The sequence below is a fragment of the Carcharhinus amblyrhynchos genome, chromosome 4 (assembly GCF_965287045.1).
Source record: "Carcharhinus amblyrhynchos chromosome 4, sCarAmb.v2.hapA, whole genome shotgun sequence".
Classification (NCBI taxonomy): domain Eukaryota; kingdom Metazoa; phylum Chordata; class Chondrichthyes; order Carcharhiniformes; family Carcharhinidae; genus Carcharhinus; species Carcharhinus amblyrhynchos.
In genome coordinates, this window is record NC_137327.1 from 31019543 (window position 1) to 31039770 (window position 20228).

At 39.1% G+C, this 20228-nt stretch overlaps 1 protein-coding gene across 2 annotated transcripts in view; it reads right to left on the bottom strand.

The window, feature by feature from the left end:
• The window catches only part of uri1 (URI1 prefoldin like chaperone), a 67242-nt gene that overhangs the window by 36313 nt on the left and 10701 nt on the right, over positions 1 to 20228 (bottom strand). Inside the window, exons 2-4 of one of the 2 annotated variants that reach the window (XM_080186929.1) lie at positions 19071 to 19105; positions 16762 to 16840; positions 12211 to 12346 (exon numbers count right to left, since the gene is read on the bottom strand). In XM_080186929.1, coding sequence (XP_080043055.1) covers positions 12211 to 12346; positions 16762 to 16840; positions 19071 to 19105 — 250 coding nt within the window. Of the gene's footprint in view, positions 1 to 12210; positions 12347 to 16761; positions 16841 to 19070; positions 19168 to 20228 lie in introns of both variants that reach the window. The other variant, XM_080186930.1, reaches the window with a different exon arrangement.

The window sequence follows — 20228 nt, forward strand, 5'->3', positions numbered from 1 at the left end:
AAGAATTGCTACTTGGGCAATTTTACAGTAACTTCATTGCAGCGTTAATGTAAGTCTTACTTGTGACTAATAAATACATTTTTAAAACTTTAAACTATTCACAATCTGTATCAATGAGTTGGATATGGGGACCAAATGCAATTTTCCCCAAGTCTGATGGTGACACAAAGCTAGGTGGGACTGTGTTTTACAGATAATGGTCAGCTTCAAGGGGACTTGGACCAGTTTAGTTAGCGTGCAAGAACATGGGGGATGAAATATAATGAAGGAAAACGTGAATCAGAACCCATTCAGCCTATCAGGTCTGCAATGACCCTCCAAAAGAGCATCCAACCAAGGCCCATTTCCTAGGCTCTAAGCATATATCCATATGCATTTACCATGGCTAGTCCATGGTGCTGAGAGGCAGTAGTGCTAACCATAGTGCCACCATGCCACCCATGAAGTTGTCCACTTTTGTAGGAAAAGCAGAAATGCAGAGTATTTTTTAAATGGTGAAAGACTGGGAACTATTGATACCCAAAACAGATCTAGATTTCTTTATTCTTAAGTCACTGAATGCTAGCACACAGGTGCAGCAACCAATTAGGAAGGGAAGTGGCATTTTAAGCTTAAGTCTAGGAGTAAAGAAGTCTCGCTACAATTGTTTAGAGTTTGGTGAGAGTGCACCTGGAGTGGTGTGTATACTTTTGGTCTCCTTACCTAACAAATGGCATACTTTCCATGGAGGGAGTGTGAAGGTTCAACAAACTGATCCCTGGGATTGTTCTATGAAAGACAGCACCTGTATTCTCTAGCTTTTAAGAGAATGAAAGCTGATCTCACTGAAGCATACAAAATTCTTAGGGCTCAACAGGGCAGATGCAAAAACATTTCCCCTGACCCAGGAGTCATGACCAGGGACACAGAATAAAAAGGCAGGCCATTTAGAACTGAGATGAACTTGAATTCTACGCAATAAAATACATTATTTTGATGCAAAAGTACACAATTTTCGACTGCTTTTAAAGCAGATGTGAACTGTAGTACCTTGGAAAACCTAATATGTAAACCCCAAAATTAGTAAGCATTTATTTTTGCTGAGTTTTCTGTGCATTGAATAACTGACTTGCTCTTTAAATTTGCATGCATACCACGACTGTAACAGTTTGTCTCAAAACCATACAAAGAAAGCACAAAGGCTCTCCCCAGCAAGGAGCATGGATGAGTCAGGTGTTATGGTCCAGTTAACATTTAGAAAGATATCCCAAACCCAGTAATCAAGCAACAGAACTACGCCATATGAGTTCACATCTTTAAACAAAAAGGAACTTATTGTATTGAATTACTTGTATTATGAATTCATTTTTACTTCCCTCCCAAGAATTCCCTCTGATAACAACCCTGAAAGTTCATTCACTTCTTTTGGTATTAACTGAAAGAAATGCCACAGCCCTCCCAAATTCACTTGAATTCTCTTCAGTGAGAATTGAAATGAATTTGGGAGGGCTGTGGCATATTGTATGGTAATATTTTATGGAGATCCTTCCATTAGCTTTTTGGATAAGCAAGTTCAACTTCTGTTTAATATCTCATAACTATGGATGCCTCCCCCAATTTCTAAACTGAGCTCCAAACTCCCCACGCGCCCTCCAAACATTCCATGTAACGAACTATAAGGCTAGTACTTTCTCTGTGTAATTGCAGGTCTGACTAAACTTCATTTCCTTTGGCTCTCCCCCTTTTAGAGCAAAACAAACAAATTCAAATGAACTCAAGGACCAAGGAGAAGGGGCAGCTCCCCAAAAGGAGGGTGGACAGCCCAAACAGAGCCAAAGTACAATGGAAACTTAAAACATTAAATTAATGTGGTTATCAGGGTCTATAATGCACCACAGCCCCTGCACTGCCCAATGGCACAGATGTCAACTGCACCCACGGATACCACATGATCCCTGTCCAGGAACACCTGGCTGCAAACGTACTGTAGTAGAGGGGCAGACAGTCAGGATGGATGACCCCCAATCGCCTGCTGCCTGGACCTGTTAGTGGCACATCTTGCCAGACCTAGGAATAGATTCACGAGGAGGTCACAATCTTGACCCACCCCCTCACTGCACCAGTTGTCCATAGATCAGGAGTGTGGGACTGAATTGCAAACAAGACTTCAACGAAAGGTTTTTCAGGAAAACAGAAAGGGAGTGCAACCTACGACAAAACGTAGACACGGTCCACAGAGTCCATAAGGCCACAGAAGGGGCAAGCTTGGGAGCCCGTGAGCCTATATAGCTTACGGTTGTGCAGAACTGCTGTGTGCAATACCCTCCACCCCAAGTCCCCAAAATAATTGAGGGAGATCCCTTCACAGAGGGACCTCCACTGAGGACTTCCGCCACCCGGTGTGACAAGGCCCATTCCTTTGGCTCTTCCCACTGAGTTACAGCCTACGCAAGACCAATTGTCTCTGCTCTCAAATTGAGCTAGTTATTTTTGTCAGAAAACATACTCATACCTTCAATAACCTTCCAACAGGCCATCTCTATGACAACTTGACATGATTCAGTAAGTACTATAGATATTGAAATCTCATACAAAAAGTGTGCTGGAAAATCTCAACAAGTCTGGCAGCATTGTAGGGAGATAGAACAGTTAATGTTTTAAGTCAATCTGGCTCATCAGGATTAAGAGGGGGGAAAATTTGCTAGACACTTTACTGTGGCTGGAAAAGACTGCAACAGAAGTGTAATAAGAACCATAAGGGTGGCATGATGGCACAGCGGTTAGCACTACTGCCTCTCAGAGCCAGGGACCTAGGTTCAATTCTGGCCTTGGATCACTGGAATTTGCAAGTTCTCTGAGTCTGTGTGGGTTCCCTCCAGTTTCCTCCCACAGTCAAAGATATGCTGGTTAGATTGATTGGTCACGCTAAATTGTTCCTTTACGTCAGAGTAAATACATGGGGATAGGGTCCGGGTGGGTTTGTTGTTGATATAGGGTCAATGGCTGAATGGCCTCCTTCTGCACTGTAAGGACTCTATGATTTTATGATCAGGTAATGGGGGCCAGGAACAAGTGTTTTTGCATGGAGACACATGTATGGCATATAAAACAAAAGGGTTAAGATAGAGTAGAATTGTCAGTCTAAAGTTGCTGAACTCAAATGTTGTGTTCCAGAAAGCTGTAATGTGCTTAACTGGAAAATGAGATGCTGCTCCTCCAGCTTGTGCTGGACTCTACTGGAGGATTGCAACAGGCCAAGGATGTACATGTGGGCATCAGAGCAGGGTGCAGAGTTACAACGGCAAGCAACAGGAAGGCTGCGTCATGCTTGCAGACTGAGCGAAAATGCTCCACAAAGCAGTCACCTCGTAGGTGGGAGTAGCGAGTACAATAAACCAAATTTGAAGGAGGTGCAAGTGAAAACAGCTTAACCTGGAAGTAGTATTTGGGGCCTCGGATGCTCCTTGCAACATTACAAATAAAATGATTGATTGGATTGCTCAGTTTTGTCCTGGTTAATAACTTCTCATCGGTACATGTGATCCAAAATTCAACCTGCAAGTTCTAATATCAGCTCTGGAACTTGAACATATATTACACAGAGACATAAAAATGGAACTGCTAAATAGCTAACACTTCTGTCTAAAATAGTCATGGCCTTGTTCAAAGATCCTATTTCTAGCAATTAAAGCAACTCAAGAAAACAAAAATTCATTTCAAATCATGAAATTGAAAATGCAGCATTTTATGACTGCATTCACAAGGAAAGATAGGGCAAACATTTCATAAAATCATAAAGCCTTGAAGTTTGCTCTAGATCATTAGATTTCTGCAACCATTAGGCCTTTTTACACAGCAGCAAATTGGTATGGTTACCAAGCCTGAGCCTTGAAGCCATATATCTTAGATTTTGGAAAGGTCAGACATAGACAGTCTAATAACTCAAGAGCTGTTTGACAGATTTCAACCAAGCATGGTCAAATAATAATATAAAACCATGTCTGCGATTGTTAAACGCCAGAGGTGAGAGAAAAGGTTAAGGGTCTGGAATATTTTTGCTTAACTCAAAAGGTGATACGAATTACTACGTCTGGATCTAAAGGAAAGTTTTAGATGGGAGGTTGAAGTTATTGGAAAATACTATGCCATTAATAAATGTTAAACTGTTGGTCAGGCACCCAAATCACTGACAATAGTGTTCTTTTAAGGCAAATCTGAACATGAACAAAAATAAAATTGACTGGATACTTGATTAAAATATAAACTAGAAAATGCTTAAATTTTAGATGCACTAACAATTGTCTTCTGGCAAAACATGCCTATGGTACTTATGGTTTACAACTAATTACTTATTACACCACTCAAGTTATTTCTAAAAGCACTTCATTTTTCAGAAATTGGAGACAGTTATTTAAGAAAGCTCTACATTTCTGAACGTTGCAATATATATGGAAGACCATAAATAAATAGTATGCCCTTGTACACAACAGATCACACAGGAACAGCCATAAGTGACACAGGACAGCCATAAGTGATCCAGGTGCAAAATTTCTGATTCAAATTGATGGTTAATCTTTATTCCAACTCAGTTTAACCACATTTTCTCGATACGCATACTTACCCAAATCTACTGATCTCAGAGTATTTCAATTCGCCAAGAATCCACTGGCTTTTTGGGCATGAACTTCCTGATTCCATTACTGTATTTGTGAAAAGATGCTTCCTGATTTCACTCCGAACTGTTTCAGTTTCACATTGAAAGTATGCCCCTTTCTCTAGATTTTCCCAAAGTTTTTACCTACCCTATTAACATCTATCTTTTTTAGAATCTTGATTTGATCCATATCTCAACCTTCTAAACTCAAATAAATACAAGCCAAGCTTATGCCACCTGTCCTCATAATTTAACCTTTTAAGCTGAAGTTTCTTGTGAAACTGGCTGCACCTTCAGGGGAAGGGGACAGCGAAGACTATTTCGGGAATAAAAGAGGATGAAAAGATGATTCTAATTTTAATTCAATTTTTTGCTTTAATTTCAATGGTTCAGTTCCCAAAAATGAATACAGTAATCCAGATATGGTCTGATCAAGGCTCTGTACAACTGAAGCTTTCTTTTCTGCGCACTTCCATGCTCAAATTACAATTATTCAAGATGCAAGCTATTATTTTTGAATAATCTTTTCACTTGTGCATGAGTTTTTAGCAATTTGCATGTGAGCATCTAAATCCATTACCATTGAGAATATTCTGATTTGTCTCTCAGAACCCAAATGTATAACCTCAAACCTCCCTCACCATAAGTAGTCACAAATTTGCCATTCATTTAGTTTATACTCTTTCCCAACTTTTTGCTTCCTTTTGCACAACTTACTACCTAATTTGTGCCCTCTGCAAACTTTTATAAATGAACAAATGCTCAATCCAAAGTTATTAATAAGTGCAATTTGAGGCCCTGGTTTAGATTCACAGGAATCATATCCCACCAGAACATTCTATTTGTACTCTGTTTCCTGCCTCTCACCCAATTGCCAACCCATGTCACAACTGTAATGTCCGACTCACGTTAGGGGTTGTGCATTTTGAAAACGAAAGAGGTGTGATTTGCACATGTGGATTCAAACTAACTTAGATTCTCAGACTTCTTGCCAGAACAGAGTACAAATGGAAACTAAAAGTGGGAGTCTCTAAAACGCCTCAATGGCATCACCATCAAATCACGTGATCAGCTCTTCGAGCAATCATGCAACTACTTAACTATAAGATCCTTCCCACTTTGCTTGTGGTCATGCCAACAAATTAGTACAATGTTATACGTGCGGTCAATAATACTCTAGATAGTACTATGCACCATTAGTAATTTATGCAGACAGTAAGAAATGTTGACCAGAAAGACGTTTACTCTTCTTTGGCAATATATGATTTTCTGGAATTTGGCTGTCCTAGGGCCCTGAAGTATGATTTGAAAATGCAGCTCACACTTCCTGGAACTAATTTTGTATCATTCTAAATCGATATAGTAACATAGACACATCTGGCAATTAAGTCTTCTGTACTAGTATTCACAACATTAGGGATTAAAGAAGTTGGTACTTCTGGAGATTGAGGAATCGTTTTGAGATCACAATAATTGGTTAACATGGCCAATTTCTCACTCAACACCCATTCCTCGCTCATGGCGTAATTATGGGCTACAATCGATTGCCAGTGAAAATAGCATGGCTTTGCACTCCCTTCTCGTCTAGCGACTTGAAGTTGTTGACAATCCACTATCTTTGAAGTTTCCAGAAGTAACAAATCAAATGTAGTTCTCAACTTTCTCTTCAAGAATAGTAATGCAGATGAATTTTAAAGTTGCACATGTACGTACCAAAAATATTCACACGACAGGATAACGACCTTGCTCTTTTGAAGCTTTTAACGAATATTTCTAAGATTGCGTGAACTTTCAGCTAATCCCATTGGTTGATGAATGGTAAAGTGTGGATTCATGTACTGAATATCATTTATTTCCAGATAATCCTCAAAACTCGTGAAGTAAACTGTGAACCATTATCATGAACAATTGGTTCTAGTTCACCAAATCTTGACAATTTTTTCCAATGGTTTGTTCAGATGTACTAGATCTCAATTTCTGTCAGTGTGCATCAATTATGGCCAAAATGTCATCCTCAAACAAACCAGCAAAATCTACATGCAATCGTTGCCATGACATTTTAAGCCACTTGCAAGAGTGTAAAGGAGACAATGGTGGTGTATTTTTTATTCACTAACAAGATTGACACTGTCCTATGTTTTTTCAACCTGAGTATCAAGATCCAGCCACCAAAATAACTATGTGCCAATTTCTTCACGTAGTTGCTCAAGAACTCTTCCATGCAGACAAGGAGGAATGATCTCTCAGATTCCCCACAACTGACACCCACTTTGGACAGTCAACTCAAGTCCAAAGATATGCAGACTGGGTGGATTAGGTGAAATGCATGGAGCTGGGGATTGGGCAGAGGGAAGGGCCTAAGTGGGACACAGTTTTGGAGAACAGGTGCAGGCTCCATAGACCAAATGGCCTCTTTCTGCACTCTTAGGAATTCTATGGTTCTAAAGGTTCTTGACATACATGGTTTCAGATCAGGATGCATTTGATGCTTCCTAGCTACTGCTCTTTTCAACTCAACATTCATTACCCTTCCCATTACAGGATTATTTCTGGTATGTTGGCAACTAGGGAATTTTCACAGTAATTTCATTGCAGAGTTAACGGAAATCGACTTGTGACATCCGTAAACAAACTTACACGTGTCTCCAAATGTTAGAAACTGTCACAGGTAAATGATCTACTAGCAAAAAAAAAAAGAATATTAGCAAAGCCAGCTGATGGCATCTGCTCCACAGGTAAAGGTAATTGAGACAGTGCTTCAGCATTAGAATGCACTCCTAATGATGATATATTATAGGAAAGTGCAAGTAGGATCAGTGGCCATTTTTGCAATCAGCTAATGATGTGTCTTGATGCAGCCCAAAAATAAGGGGTGATGATCAATGATGGAAATGACAGCTATATAAATCATGATGAAACCTTTGTATGCCAGAAATGATACTCAATGCTTCCTTTTCGAGTTGAGCACTGTTAAATTCAGCAATATTCCAAGCTATTGGTTGTTCTCCCAAAGACGTAATATGTGAAACTATTGCCCTATTCCATAAGGTGAAGCATCACAAGCAAGCAATAATGGTAGCTTTGGATTAAACTTAAATAATTCTTTAGACTTCTGCAAAGTATCTTGTGACATCTTTGTACGCTCTCATTTTGTCCAGTCTCATGACTGTTACACACCCAGTAAATTATACAATGGCTTCAATAGTGTAGCAGAACACACCTGTCATAAATGATTAATCCTAGAAAGGGCTACTTTACATTCAATGTACTTCTAAGTAGGGTCCACCTTTTTAGATGTTTTAAGTTGTCCTTTACAGTCAATAATACGACCTAAATACTTGACTTGCCTCTGGAAGAGTCACTTTTCTTTCTTAATATGTAGATCGTGTGCTTGAAGATGTTCTAATGTTACTTCTGAACTATTCTCTTGTTCACTAGACTATGTAAACATCAACCAGGTAACATTGTACACCAGAGAGACCACTTAAAATCTAATCCATTGATCTTTGGTGTAGAATTGATATGGATGTTATTCCAAAAGGCAATCTTTTATCATAAAAGGTCTTTGAGTAACAATGGTTGCAATTCAGCAGCTACATTAATCTGTAAATATGGTTGTTATAGATCAATCTTGCTGAATTTCTGCTCATTTATACCCCAATAAACAAAGATTCAATTAAAGGAAGTAGATATCAGCACAACACTGGATTTATGGTTGTTTTATAAACAACAAATACAAACTGAACCATCTGGTTCCATAACACATTAAAAAAAGGGGTAAGCTCACTCACTGTAACCTGCATTAACAAATTCTACTAATTTTCCTTCAACCTTGGAATGAATTGTGTATGGCACCACTCCTGCTTTGAGACTTCTGGTTCACACTTCAGCTTTATTTCGAGTTTCACTGGAACTGCCTTCATTCAGCCAAGTGTCTCTTCAAATATACTAATTTACTGTTGACAGCATTCCAGTTAAGCTTTATATTCTCCAACCATGATCTCTGAGCTGGAAAATTACCATGGACCACATGCTGAGGCAACACTTGTTTGTCCATTCAACTCTGTGCTGACCATGGTGTAACTTCTCAATAGCACAATCTCTTCCACAAACTTTTTTAAAATCACATCAGCTGGTTTCAAAGGAAAATATTTCAGCTTTTGTTGGTATGTAGTTTCAGGAATTAAAAATACAACAGCACCAGTCAACCCCTCTCCCCCATCTGAGTAGGTCATCTTCACAGATTCTGGGTGATTCTGAAGTTACACGATTTACCTTGTCAAAAGACGACATTCAGTTAGAGTTTACCATTATATCTCTGGACCCTCTCCACAGTCATAATTCTTTTCTTTCACGTTCCAAATTATTTTTGAAAAATACAACTTAGGCTTCTTCTTTAAGGTACCCAAATTCTTCTGAATATTCTTCTCAAGGAAGCTGGTCCAGCCCAACAAACATTCGTAATCTGACCCATTTTGCCATAATTCTTGCATTGACTATCCCTGCTCCAGCATTCACTTGTTGAATAGCCCATTTTGGCACATCTGTGGAATGTCCTTTTGACTTCTTGTGGGCAGTTGCCAACTTGTAGATCTTCATTGCTGCACTAAATTGTGAAGCCTCTTCAGTGGCCAGTTCTACTGCTGTCTTCAAAATCAAAGCATGCTTAGTGAGCAATCTTCTTTGGATAGCCTCAGTTTGTGAAGACCACAAACTAGACAATCTCGAAGAGTATCTTCTGAGGATGCACAAAACTCTCAACGTTGCGCCAGTCTTTTTAAAGTTGCCACAAACAGAACAATACTTTCGCCATCCACTTGAGTTCTTCAGTGGAACCAATGGCTTTGCAAGGTGATGCTCATCAAGGATCTTTGTCAAGTCATCATAAGTTTTGGTTCCTTGCTTTGCTGGATAAACTACTTTTTGGAGCAAATTGGTTGTGGTGAGAAAGCTGAATGAGCAACACATTTGCAAATTTACTCAATGCACAAAGTACTGAAAAAGCTCTGCTTAGAAACTCCATGATTCATTTTCTTCATTAAAAGGACCCATGGATGCCAGTTGACCCACCGTTCCTCTTGCAGGCACTAGCAAATCCAAGACTGCTCAGTATAATTTTTATTTTTTTTTTACTGGCTTCCCAGTACTCCCCTTAGCCGGGAGACATTTAACTTGATGTATCTTTTTCCAAATAGCCCCAGCCGCACAGCAAAATATCCCTTTATTTTTAAATATGCTAGATACTGCTCGAAATCCTCCCTGCCCTGACGTTGCTTTGCCTTCAAAATATTCAAAACGAGAACTTAATGTTTTTCTTCTACTTTTGATCTTCCTCTATGTTCTCAATGAAACAAAATCCCAATTCCACCAATTTTCTTTTTGTAGTATCCAGTGTCAGGGGTTGTGGATTTTAAACAAATAAAAAAAAGTGCTTTACAAAGATTCAAACCAACAATAGATTTATTTTAGGACTTCTTGCCTGCAAGTACTGAAACTCATAGGAACCGAATAATATCACCATCAAATCATGTGATTAGTTTTTAAAGCAATCATGCAACTACTTAAATAAAAGCACTTTTACTAATAATTTTATGTGCAACCTTATCAAATGTTTCCAGAAGTCCATAAAACATCCACAAATATCATGCTATTAACCACCTCAAAAAAGTCAACTAGATTAGTCAGATATGACCTATTTTCCACACATTTATGCTAACTCTACCAGCTCATACTTGCCCAAGGATTTAGTTACTCTGTCCCTAATGAAAGTTTCCAGTAATTCTGCAACCCATCCCTGCAAACCCACATACTTACCATAGCTAATCCACCTAACCTACAATCCTTAGGCACCAAGGATCTTTCAACATGGCCAATCTACCTAACCTGCACAGCTGTGGACTGTGGGAGAAAACCAGAGTACATGGAGGAAATCCACAGACACAGAGAATGTGCAAACTCCACACTGATAGTCACCCATGGCCAGAATTGAACCCAGGTCCCTGTTGCTGTGTGGCAGCAAAGCTAACTGCTGTGCCTCCCGTTTTCTTGAATAATGGATTGTATTTTTAATTTTAAATTTAATTCAAACTAAAATAATGTAATTAGAAAATAATGCATAATCAGTTAAATTTGATTTCCCTTTGAATTAGCTCAACTTATTTTTTCATATTGGTTCAAGAGATGAATATGTCCATGGTTTGTAAATCCTTCACTAGCATGACCATTTAATTGTCCTATAACTAAACTATGACTTAGTCCTCCTTAGTCAAAGTCCCCTGCAAATGATGTGAGCGAATTGTGCAATGTACTACCGAGTGAACCAAGAGCATTACGGATGCACGGGGATAAAGATTCAGGTGCAGTGCTTCAGTGTCTTGCACAAAATGATTTTTGCTTCACATCTGTTACTTCAAAACAATATACTCTGCCAGAACATCCAAACATGTTGGCAGATCGTTTTTCTTCCATGAGAGGAACTATTTGAGCAAAACCTCAGCCAGGTCCCAAGGAATGGTGGAATTGTCCAATTTGAAAAAATGCACTCTCTGCCTATCCACAGAAGTACATGGATTGTTTACCTGGGATGAGGTACTAGTTATAGCTGAGATTCCGTTGTTTTAAATCAAAGCTCACCAACTGGTGCAGACTTGATGGGCCAAATGGCCTCCTTCTGCACTGCAGAGATTCTATGACTATGAATCACAGTATGAAAAACATGGTCTGAATTATATTTTTTTCACAACTTGTATTTAGACACTTTACAGGGGTGTTATCAATAAAAATCTGAAAACATTGGATAAGGTCAAAGTTTGGTCAGAGGTTTTTCTTTAAAAGGAGTATCTTGGAGGAGGGGGAAGAGATTTACAGGGAAAATTTCAGAGTTTAAATACATGGATAACTGACTCCACAGGCACCAATGCTAGAGCAATTAAAATTGGAAATGTTCCAGAAGACAGAATTGGTGAAGCAATGTGATCCAAGGGAATGTAGGTAGGGAAGGGTTTGTTAGGCTGGAGATTAGAGATAGGGAACATCAGTCCTTGGATGGAGTTAATATACATCAATTAGCATTAGAAAGATGGTAAGCAAGACAGTGCAAGTTAGGTCATAACAGTGGAGTTTTGAATTGCCTCTAGTTTGCGGTGGGTAAACATGTGGTGGCTGTCCAGGAACTGTAGGAATAATTAGATCAAAGGCATGGTTTCAGCAGCAAGGGCAAGGTCCAGTGATATCACTGAGGTGGTAATAGGCAGTCTTTGTGATGGCATCACTATGTGATAGGATGCTCATTTCAGGGTCAAATAACAGGGCCAAAAATCTTGTGGTCAGCCTCAGACAACTGCCAGCGAAACAAATGGAGTCACTGGCAATAACAGTTTGTGATGGGGTCCAAAGATGATAGCTTCTGTCTTCCCAGTATTTCGTTGGAGAACATATCTGCTAATTTAGAAAAATGTCTGACACTTTCGCGGCAGTGAAGGGAATTAACAGAGTTGGAGTTGGAGGAAAGCCTAGTATTAAATTTCAATTTCTTGTCTACAGAATATAGTCAAGCTTTAAATTTTGAAGTAACTCACGTGTCTTCCTGTGTTCCACCAGGCCAATAGCTTGCTTTGCAGAGCACTTTGCAAACCAATTGTCACCTAGTAAAACGGTGACTTCATTTGTGTGGATTAGCTGTCCTGGCATAAATGCAAGTGAGCCAAATGGCACCTGTTAATTATGAAATGAAAAAAAATCAAGTCCATATTGAGTTGAACGCTATTCCAACTTGCTAAAAAAGTAAAACAAAATTGCAATTTAAATACTTAATTGTAATGACCACTTAAAAAACCTTGACCTACCAAAACTTTCTGAAAAAATCTAATTTTACAAAAATAATTGTTAACTTGACAAGGACGCAACTATTTGAATACTTAATTGCCTTTACTCGCAGAAATACAAAAACAAAACAGTACACCATGCACATAGCCTAGCAGCAGTGATGAACAGGTCCCTCTGAGCAAGAATCTGTGCAAGCCCATACTACCGACGACATCACCTGCACATACACTGATGGTGTCAGTATTTATATTCAATAGGAAATTGCTTGGTGCACATTTTATAATATTTCTCCTCCCATAATTTGAATCCTCTTTAAAGAAAGTAATGGTTAAGTAATAACATGCATGGTACTGAAAGCCTGTGGAAACATTTTTTAACCCCTTTTAGGCTGTCATTCAAACATTAACACAACGACATTCATATCTTAACTGTACTTCAGTCTTTCAGGAGTTTGGCGACTACCCTGTGACCTAAACAATACGCTTCATGTCTCAGAAGACACTGACGAGGCTGACCCCAGTTGAACTGGGCTTGTAGATGCAAGAATGGAGTGGGTGATTGTGAATACATGTCCCTCATGCTCTCCTGGAGCAGAAACCATTGGATGCCCCTGTATATCAGGAACAATTTCTTGTTGAGTTTTCACCGTAACATTTCCTTCTGCCATGTGGTCTGGAGGTATTATCGTTTCAGAGTCTTGGCACAGAGAAAAGTGATCCTTGTGTCTGCGCATGACTCTTCCATTAGTTAGTTTCACCACTAAAGATAATGGAAGCCAGTACTGGTTACCGCCAAAATTTCTCAGCCACAACCATTTGAAATGCTTCTCCCTCGTATGGTGGTCATGTCTCTCCTCCTGTTTGCCTGTCTTCTTCCCACTCTCACTCTGACATCAGCAGATCCAGGTGACATTTTGGCTTCTTGTCCATCAGCATTTCAGCCACTGAGCGTCCAATCATTGCTTGTGGCATGATGTGGTACTGAAACAAGAACTGTGAAAGCTTAGTTCTCAGGGGTTCCATGTCATTCATTTGTGCTTGTACAGCTCAGGCTGCTAAACCGTTTAAGGCAGGATGAAAAAGAGCAGTACGTGGTGTATTCCATTTCTCAGTATGAACGTCTGGAAAACACCAGTAAATAAAAAGTTGATCGGAGATAAGAAAATCCAGTGAGACACGAGTGGCAAAAACTTGGCACAGCTTTTCTATCATAATGGGAACTATGTTAAAAAAACACGCCAGTTAGAGCGCATTTTTGCATTGACTAGAAAATGACCCATAAATAGCATAGACCAGAGACAAGCAGACCACTCCCATGGTAATGCCATCTTTTGGTTGACCTAACACTCCAAAAAAGGTTTCACCTTTCTCCAAGTCCTGATCCAGATGCATGACACTGTCAAACATTTCATTCAGGTGACACCCAAAAGTGTCTCATGGACTTCATTCAGAGTCGTACAGCAACAGAAAAGGCCCTTTGGCCCACTTGAGTGCGCACCGGCATTAACTACCACTAAAATTGCACTAATCCCATGTTCCAGCACTTGTCCCAAATCCGTGAATGTTATGATATTTCAAGTACTCATCCAAACTGTGTGTACAACTTCCACTATCTCCACAGGCTGTGCATTCCAGACTGTCGTCACCACGTGAAAATTATTTTTCTCAACTGCGTCTTCTGGTTGATCCCCAAACCAAGGGGGACAGCTATTTCCTATCCAGCCTATCCATACCCCTCAATTTTATACACTTCAGTTACACTCCTATTCTGTGCTTTCCAGGTGCTGCTCAGCTGACTCAAGCTTCTTTGAACTTGAATTTCCTTGCCCAGCCTTCGATTTGCTCTTAGGACGCCTGCACCTTTTAGACAGTTGCCCCTTCCTGTTGCAATTGTGGCAGTGTCCATAAATTTGTAATTATTTGCAGAGTGCATCTCCCCACATCTAAAATATCCCACTACTTTTGCCTTTTTGCTGACTGCTTCTCTTCTCACTTGACACACCACACTCATCTGCATGCCACAATGCTTTTGAAAGTACTTTTCATTGTTGTTGCCATTTCCATTCCTTGAGAAATTTCTAGTGCTTTATTGAAAGTCAGTGTGGCTTCTCCCAGCAGGTGGCACTGTATGCTGTCCTCATTAATTCCACAGAATAACCTGCTCCAAACACTCAATATTCAGAGTTGACATAAGTCAGCAACTGGAGTACTGTGTGCATTTTTGGGCGCCGCACCTGCGCAAAGATATTTTGGCCTTGGAGGGCGTGCAGAAGAGGTTTACTAGGCTGATACCGGAATTGAGGGGGTTGAGCTATGAGGAGAGGCTGAATAAACTGGGCTTGTACTCGTTAGAGTTTAGAAGAATGAGAGGAGATCTCATTGAGACGTATAAGATGATGAATGGGATGGATAGGATAGAGGTGGAAAGACTCTTCCCGCTCAAAAAAGACAATAGGACTAGGGGGCACAGCCTCAAGATAAAAGGGGGGCGGTTTAGAACGGAGTTGAGGAGGAACTTCTTCACTCAAAGGGTGGTGAATCTCTGGAATTCTCTGCCCATTGAAGTGGTGGAGGCTGCCTCGCTAAATATTTTTAAGACGCGGGTTGATGGGTTTTTGATAGGAGAGGGGATTAAGGGTTATGGGGAGAGGGCGGGAAAGTGGAACTGAGCAGCGACAGATCAGCCATGATCTTATTGAATAGCGGGGCAGGCTCAAAGGGCTGGATGGCCTACTCCTGCTCCTATTTCTTATGTTCTTATGTTCAAAGTTAGCTAAAGCATGCCCCACCTTACAAAACTAAGGAATGTAAACCACTGGACAATCTCTCAGGGCTTAGGCTTGTAATGACTCTGAACGAGTGCAACTAAATTCACAAACAAAACGTCCCTCTTTTTCTATGGTGTTGCTAAATTCCTCATTAGCTGCACACGCAGGAAAACTGAGCACTTTTTAGCTTCATCTTCAATTCCATTCGCCAAGAAAAAGTGTTTCAACCTTTCCATACATTCAGAGCAGCTCCTGCTCTCCTCCACAACCTCAATGATAGTCCCGAGCCCGCTGGTTTGTATGCTGCCGGCATACTCTGTCAGTCGGAGCCTTTGACCCTTCGCTGGTAACCGCCAAGCACTCTAGCTACTCACTGTTCCAGTTAGTTGAGTAGCAAAATTGTGTGTCGTCAAGCTGAAGCTTGAATATTACCTAGTTATCAAAAGGATGTGGCAACTTAATTGGGAGGATGCATGCATTTGAATCCTTTACTTGAAGAAATACAAGATGAAACGGTACAGCATGCACATAGCCTGGTGGCAACAATGAAGAGGTTCCTCGTGGCAACAACAACAATGCACGCAAACCTGCGCTTCTGGAGTCATCACCTGCTCATGATCACACTTACTGTCATTCAAAAGGATTTTGCTTAGTGCAGATTTTATAATAACATATACACTCTTTGTAAGGCTTGAGTGTATCCATTAAAACTCAAAGTGTCAGAAGTATTACAAAAGATGGGTTTTTTTCTAACTTGGAGCTGAAAGTTCAGGACATTTCTAATGCTTGTAATGACCTTTTCCCCCTGTCAGATTTGTTACTGAAACTAAGCAACCAAAACTAACACTAACAATCCAGAGACCATATATATTTGCAAAGGACATAGCATTGCGCTGAACTCTGACATATTCTATAGTTGAATCGCTTGAGGTAACTCACCATCCATGCTCATGCATTAATAATTTTCACCTAGGTGAAGCACATCATAACCCAACAAGGAGCTTCCATCTAAAATAAAATTTGCCATTGAAGTGGAAGGAAATATCAGGCAGCTGGTACCCAAAATTTTACTGTGCCAAAATGCCACAAATGATGTCAACATAAAGCTATAGCTCAAGCCAGCTTAAAAGTAGGAGGGGTGGGGGGGGGAGGTGGAGAGAAAGAAAATCAGAAGGATAGAAAGTCAATTCTGCAATGTGATGTTAAATATTTTACAGCAACCAAAAAAATTGCTTCATCTGTGGCTGCAAGTCTCCAAATGTTCCAGCGGTAATGTTCACCCTCTGTACCCAAAGAGATCCTCCACCCTGCTGCTGCCCACCACCATACCCTCCTCCCCCCATAACAATAACGTAACTTTAATCACCGGAGAAATCAACAATTGTTTACTGTTAGCTCTAACTTAAAAAGATAAGCGTGTCAAAAAGGAGCTCTCAAAAAAAACAGATGTTTCAATTGTTGATAAGGAAATAAAATGGCACACTTACATAATTTTGCAAATTAAAATAAAACTTTTTCAGGAAGATTTCACACTCACCATAACATCGTAAGAAAGTTTGTCAGGCAAAGTTTTAAGCCTGCTTTGAAGTGCTTCATAGTCATTTTGCACTTTAACCCTAAAAGTTAACAATTAAATTTTCAAATTACTTAAATGATTTATGCATGTACAAATATAAACTGTATCCCATAAAATGCTACTTGCTTTCAAGGTGTGTGCCATTCTTGACTTTCAATATTACACCAATTTAGAGATCCCTAACAGAGCTTGTGCAATGTGTCTTCATGAAGTATATTGAGTAAACTGTAACCATACTTCAATGGCAATAATTATTTGAAACGGCTAAGAACAGTATTTACACAATTATCAAGTTCCTACATAAAATTGGTTAACAATGCGCACAAAAAGGACTATCCCAATTATATAAAATTATATAGCAACAAATTTCCAATCTGTCAAAACACGATCATACACACCTCATATAACTTGGATCAGTTAGCAACTTGGGACAACACAAAATATAATTATCTGGTGTGCAAAAGGAGACAATGTAACCCCTAGTTTCCAATGGATCAGTAGATAAGCAAATTGCACATCAGGTGAAAAATCAGGTTTTAATTGCTGTTGTGTCAAGGTGGCCAATCGCAATTGGGTTGGTGAAGGCATAAATAAGCTCAGTTCTCTTGCTTTACCCAAGAGCTGGAGAACAATCAAGTAATAAATCAGGGCAAGTGCAGAGAAATCAACTGCAGAAACTTGAACACTTCCCATCCCAATCCTAAAAGTATGAAAGCTAATTATAGCTTTGGGTGGGAGCAGTTAACCAAGTACTTGGAATATTTCTGGCCAATGATGCATTACTCTGCATTTAAAAGGAGGAATTTGCAACTGAACGGTGCTATTCATATCCACAAATGCCCTAAAGTGCTTCACAGGCAATGGATTACTTTTATAGCACTATAATTGTTGAAATGTAGGAAAATGTGTCAGTCAATTTGCAAACTGCAAGAAACAACAATCAGCACCGGAATAAATGGTCAGGCAAACTGTTTTCATGACGTTGGTTGAAGCATGCGTTGACCAGGGAATGATTCTGCTCTTCAAATGTGACAATGGAGTTGAAATTGATCAATGCCAGTAATACAAAATGGAGCATTAGTGCACTGCAACCTGTTGCGCACAATGAAAACAAGCTGCTGATTTGCTATCAGCCCATTTTACATCGTTATCACTGACTAATTTCTTTCAGTTTCTATTAGGGGAACGCACTGTGATTTAATGTCTGATCTGAAAAATGACTCAAAGTGCAGCACTCCTCTAGTAGCAGTCAAATTTCAGCTTAAATAATTTGTTCAAGTCTGCATTGGAACTTGAATGCATGACTTGTGAAAGTAAAGGTGAGAATTCTGCCAGAGCCATCTGGAATCTGGGAGGCGCGTTGTGATAAATTCAACACTATCTCAAGTTTTTCCTTCATCGGGAGAAAACTAGCCTGTTCATAAATTTTGGGGGACAAAATACTTTGACAAGGCCAAGTATACTTACGGCATTATCACCAGAGTAACTCATCTTCCCCACAGAAGCTATTCAATTTATTACACAGAGTAACGCTAACCTCACTGGTATGATGAATACATGACACTGTTAAGCTGGCCACTTTTTTGCAGTATGGTTACGCATCTTTTCTAGATACAGGGATCATTTTTCCTAGTAAATCTCATCAGGGTGAAGTTAATAGTTTTCTTAAAGCTAACTCGTGCCTGTACAAGTATCTGCAAGTAACTTAATGTTCTAACACTTAGGAGTATAAGAGCTTGTATAAACAGATAAGCCTTGTATACATAGATAGACAGGGAATAGTCACCAGTATGATAACCAAGTAAGGCTCTATGGTGCTGGTTAGGCCAGACCACCAACGCAATGCAAAGTTGGACATAACAAACCTAAAAAGCGCAACATTTATTCTTCAGGTCAAGATTAATTTTCCTTGGTCTACAAATAATTATTTTTGAATTTAACCCGAGACTGTATTTATTGCTGGAGTCTAAAGTGCAAAACTCCTCATTTGTATGAAGTCTTTAAAATTGACAAAGCATAGGGCATTAGACCAAGTTGTGGTAGTAATTAAAGAAGTTATATATTCTATATTGACATTACTTGTTCACCACAAACTACAGCAAACAAATTACTTTAGTGCAAAAGTAGTACAAAATGTATCATTAAAATATATGCATTGTTTCACCACATTTTCCAATTTCTATTGACAAGATATAATTTTTAACAACACCCAAGCAAAGTTAGAGATCTTAATAGAATAAGCACATCTCACAGAAAATGTTTGGACTTACCAGTGCTGGATTTTTTCTTTGCAGCTTGCGACCACCTGTTATTAAAATAGACAACTGCTCATGAAAAGCAATGTCAAGAATTCCAAGACTGTTCCTACTGTAAACAAAAATACAGCAAACAACTGCAACTTAATTGACCAAAAAAAAGGTACCCGAAATAAATCCACTTTGCTACGAGACTTTGTTGTTTGATGACAAACACTATTAGGTCTCAAGGTAATACAAATGAATTATTTTTCTCGCTGTTTTTACATTCACCATGAACTCTAGTATATCTTCTGAATTACTTAAAATTTTTTGCCTCAGTTTGAATATGTAAATCAACCCTTAATTGCATATATTTAGCATGCATGACCAAATCAAAAGCCAAAAAAGCTGTATGCTAGGAATCTGAAAAAATATGAAAAAATACTCAGTAGCTCAACCAGCATATAAGGAGAGAAACAAAAGTGATGTTTCAGGCCAAGATGACCTTTGATCAAAGCTGAAGAAAGTTTGAAATATGAATCTTTACTAAACCCATTACCAATCTTTGGCACCTTGAAATCTTGTTATTTAATCTCCCACCTCCACCCAATTACAGACCTTCACTTTTGTTAATCTGCCCGCTCTCCGCATTCATTGGTTTAAAACCTCTTACATTTTCAAGTTAAATTAAATGTCTGCCCATTTTCCTCAGGCATTGAAAATTACTTGAATTCCAAACTGATTTCTCCTTTCTCTTCATTAGATGTGAAAGCTATTAACACCACTAAGTACAATTTAAAGCAAACAATTTAGGTCATTAGTTAGAGTAAACAAATCACATTAACACATACAAAAATTTGTAATGCAATTTCCCTCTCCCCAATAAAAAATATTTCCATTTTATGTACTTTATAAACAACCCCAAGAGGAACAAAATCATTGAAAAGATGACTGCCGAAGCACACTGATGTAATCCAGGAGCTATATCTGACACAAACTTTAGGGTCTTTGAATGAAAAAGTCAATGAATTTTTTATAGGTTGCAGCAAATCTGAAAAAGTAGAACACAGAAGAAACATGCTGCTTCATAAATAATGTGAAAACATACATCATATACGTGCCTTTTTAAAAAAAGAATGACATACTGTCTTAGTCAGTCATTGGTCTGTTGAGTTGTAATTACTATCCAAT